Here is a 4,435-nt window from a genome sequence, read left to right on the forward strand (position 1 = left end):
AATATAAGAATGAATCACAAAGAACAAGAAGAATTTGAAATATAAGAATGAATCTCAAAGAACAAGAAGAATTTGAAATATAACAATGAATCACAAAGAACAAGAAGAATTTCATAATACCATACCCCTTTCAGTCTTCAACACAAACACCTAAGTTCTGTATATTTTGCCCGAATGAAAAAATGTAAATAAAACATAAACAAAATTTACAGTAAAAGAACAATTTTGTATTATATTGATCCTCAAGATACATTATGAGCAGTTATCGTAGTGACATCTGAACAAAGTATGTCGAGGCTAGCCGATGCAAAAAAAATCAATCAATCAATCAATCAATCAATCAAATAAACCGACCAGCCAGCCAATCAATCGATCGATAGATCAATCATATTGTAAATCATAATTTACTCGAAAAATTGGGACATATCATCAACAGATAGATAACAAGGAAAAATCGACGTAACAATGAAAAAGTCCAAATTGATAGCGGGCACTTTAAAGTTCTAAAGAGGCGATAGCGCGAACAAAAGTCCTCTCAAAGACATGCTTTGTGTGGCCTCTCTTTTAAAAAAATCTAAAGAGGTCATAATATTTGTGTAAAGTAAAGTGCCACGAGCTCTTGTAGAATATTTAACCGTTTTGAAAAATCTATACATGGTATGACGATTGCACTTTTTGCCAAAGCGCTTGGTGGTACCTCAATTCAGCCCCCTGAGCTTAAGTTTTAAAGACTATCATTTTAAAAAATAGAAGGAAAATTGCTGGGTACCCGTTTTCATTCCGGCACTAAGTTTTAGTTTTAGTTTTAGCTTGAGCGAGGGGTTAAGACGTAATAATAGTTATCTTGGAATACTGCAATAGTGCTATTTTGGTCTGACGGGGAGGCGGCGAAAAAAGATCCGAAGAAAGAAAGCTTTTCTTACATTGGGAATTAAGTAGGCGTTGTCATTTTTTGTTGTTGCTCATAATAGACACTTTTACGACAGCTACTTCCCCTCGTCCAGGGTCAGATGTGAAAAGTACAAAGCCAGTGATTCAAGCTGAACTCACTTGCCGTCAAGCAGTTTTTACACAGACACAGCTCCATCACGAAGAAATCAGAAAAAGGTCTTTGAAAATGTTTTGGCTCTTGAGAAAGTTGTCATTCACTGTTCATCATCACCCGGTGCCTGGCCGACTGGCGTGGGCGATCATGGACCTCCACTTCACTCTTTCTTGCGTTGCAGCAATTCTGTTGTTCTTGCTGCTCCCAGCCATGTTGTCATCTTGTCCAGTACCTCTGTCTGCCTCTGCCTCTCTTTCCATCAAACTTGCCTATTGTTACAATATTCTTCAATGCTTCTTTCAGCATTGCATTCACTGTTACAGCTGTCCAAAAACTACGACTTGGCTCACCGAAAGCCTAGTATTTTTTCCCTCTTAATTGCTCAATTCATATTAATAAACGACAGACGCTGCAAGAGGCTAGATCATATGGATCATCACAAAATAGTTGTACTGAAACCTTTAAAAAAACAGACACAAGAAACATACAATACATTGAAACATGTTCTCCAACAGACGGACACCAATTAAATGACTTTTTTTTCGATTGATATAACGCACAACACACGCACGGCACACGCACAACACACGCACAGCACACGCACAACACGCGCACAGCACACGCACAACACACGCACAGCACACACACACACAACACACACACACATACACACACATATATACACACACATACATACATACATACATACATACATACATACATACACACACACACATACATACATACACACACACACACACACACACACACACACACACACATATACATACATACATACATACATACATACATACATACATACATACATACATACATACACACACGCACACGCACTTACACATATTCAGTCACACACACACACACATTTGTACACACACGCATACACACACACACAAACATGAACGTAAACATACATATAGCGACACATTCTTTCTTTCTCCTCATGTTTTCCAAAATGTCGGGTACGGATGATATTATGTTTTCGAAACAGCGAACAAAAAATTGTTACTTAAGATCGTATAAAGACATCTCCCAATCAGTAACAAAGAACAGCATAATCTTTACACAGTATAACATGACTTGAGATTCGATATGTACAGTTCATCAATCACTTTACGGCATTTGTGGTGTCCTGGTGACACTCTCTGCTGTTCTACACAAAAAAAACACGAGGAAATGATGCTATTTTTCACTGAATAACTCAACTATTCTAACAAGGAATTACTATATAAATAGGGGAAAAGTTAATGAAAAATAAACCAGTTGAAAATTGAAAAGTAATGAAAGACACAAGTCACAATATTATTCTTTTCTAAACGGTTCTTAAACATACAAAAAGATTATTGTGTAGGTTGAATGTGCATTCAAACACTAAGCTTTATTTTTAGGAGACCAGACCTCTGGATACAACGACCAACTCCAATAGGAACGAGCTAAGTGGGTGGAGAAGCTCGAAAACTCTTTAAAAATTACACACAATTTCAAGAATGCAGTAGTGGCCGTTTGAATCAGAGTCATCAGCACCGTAATCCAGCATGATCAGGGCCGTGTTAACTAAGTGCGGGGCCCTAGGCTGTCCATGAGCCGCGGGGCCCGGGCCCCTCGATGACGTTGATGCTACTACTACCGCATTGTAACCCCGTACAGATGGAAAGCTATATTGTAAAACGTAATTAGATGTAGGCCTACCGGTATCCACCAATAATGTGGATTAAGACGACGACAAGCACATTTATAGATCTGTTACAAAGTATGAGACAGCCGAAACCTATCAGAGCTTGTTTGCTTCGTGGTGGATTACTTCATCTAAACACATACACAACGAATTATAAAAACTCATACCCTGTATTTTTCTCCTGGCTTTTTGCTGGGCAAATGCCTCGATGATGTCCTCAAAGTCTAGAGATTTTGTCGTTTCAGATTCAATCGTCAAGAGAGCTAGGCCGCTTAGTTTCTCTTGTCCCATCGTTGAACGCAGTCTACTTTTCGCTCGTTTCAGTACGGAGAAGATCTTTCCCCCAATACGTTAGCGATAGGCATGGTGAGAAAGAGCCTCAATGCGATCTCTACATTTGGAAAAGCTGTTGTTGCACCGCTTTCGCGCAGATCTTGAAGGAGCCGGGGAGGAGAAAGTATATCCTCAGACTGAAATGCTGAGTTGACATATCCTGAATACGACACTAGTTCGTCAGGAAATGATGGCTCTAGGTCGTCCTCATATTGCTGCTGAATGCGAGATGCTGTGTCTCGAATGCTTGTGGCAGGCTTCTTGTGAAGATAAAAGAGATTGTCAAAATCTTGAGCAAGAGTCTTGTAGATGTCTCCTCGATTTTCAAGTTCAGACAGAAGGCAGTCAACGATGACAAGGAAGGTGTTTATTCTAAACTGCTCCCGGTGCGACAAAACAGCTTCAAAATCTTTCGTTTCGTCGTGGAAGCGCTTGCGTTTTGCAATGCATTTGTATTGGCAGGAAGGCTCTTCGACGAAAGGTGTGGCTGATTGTTCGATTCGCTCGAAATCGTCCCGAAATCCATTAAGAAAGCAGTTAGAAAATCATACAACATGTGTACGACTCCCAGGCTGAGTGATGGTTGCTGAAGTGTTTTGTTGACAGTGTTAAAGCGTGCCAGAACTTGCTCCCAAAACACACACAGCACAGCAGATTCAAAATTTTCCATCTTGTTGTGCAAGGATGACGGCTCTTCACGCGTTTGGGGAGATTCTTTCATGTCATGAGAGACGTCAAGCAGTTAAGCAGTAATGATATAATCTTTTAATAGTTGGATTTTAATGCTACTGATGCATCATGTCGGGCAGACCATCTAGTTCCTGACAATGATTTGGGTGTAGGGCCATCGATACGTTTTACAAACAAGCCCCAACGATGTGTGGAGCTTGAAAGGAAGTTGTACAATGCTTGGCTGGACGAATCCGACAAAGGATGCTGCGTCTACGCAACATTCAGCTGCAAAAACACCAACCAGATTTAGAGAATGAGCCGCTGTAAGTGGCCAGGATTTCGACGTAATGTAAGCCTAGAATGTTATAGTTTTCGGCCTAGTGCCTAGGGGTAATCAAAAGACAACTTCGGAAAACACATCAGCAGCAGCCACAACAACAGCAACAGCGGTAGCATCAACATCCTTCTCATCAACATCATCAACAACAACAACAACAACTGTAAAAACAACAGCAATGCAAACAACAAACAACAACAACATTTCAACAAGAGGACATTTTGTTGTTGTTGAAAAACATTTTTTAAACGTCGTGTTTGCAAGTGCGGGGCCCCCTGAGGCGCGGGGCCCTAGACTACACCATAAACAGCCTTACGGGTAACGCAGCCCTGAGCATGATGCCACCTATCGA

The 4,435-nt window shown here is 40.5% G+C and overlaps 1 protein-coding gene across 1 annotated transcript in view; it reads right to left on the reverse strand.

Moving 5' to 3' along the window:
• Positions 1-3,032, reverse strand: part of LOC101852055 — a 27,735-nt gene extending 24,703 nt beyond the window's left edge. Inside the window, exons 1-2 of the mRNA XM_035972630.1 lie at positions 2,909-3,032; positions 2,165-2,219 (exon numbers count right to left, since the gene is read on the reverse strand). Coding sequence (XP_035828523.1) covers positions 2,165-2,219; positions 2,909-3,032 — 179 coding nt within the window. The remainder of the gene's footprint in view (positions 1-2,164; positions 2,220-2,908) is intronic.
• Positions 3,033-4,435: the final 1,403 nt, after the last annotated feature.

This window comes from Aplysia californica, unplaced genomic scaffold, assembly GCF_000002075.1.
Source record: "Aplysia californica isolate F4 #8 unplaced genomic scaffold, AplCal3.0 scaffold00769, whole genome shotgun sequence".
NCBI lineage: Eukaryota > Metazoa > Mollusca > Gastropoda > Aplysiida > Aplysiidae > Aplysia > Aplysia californica.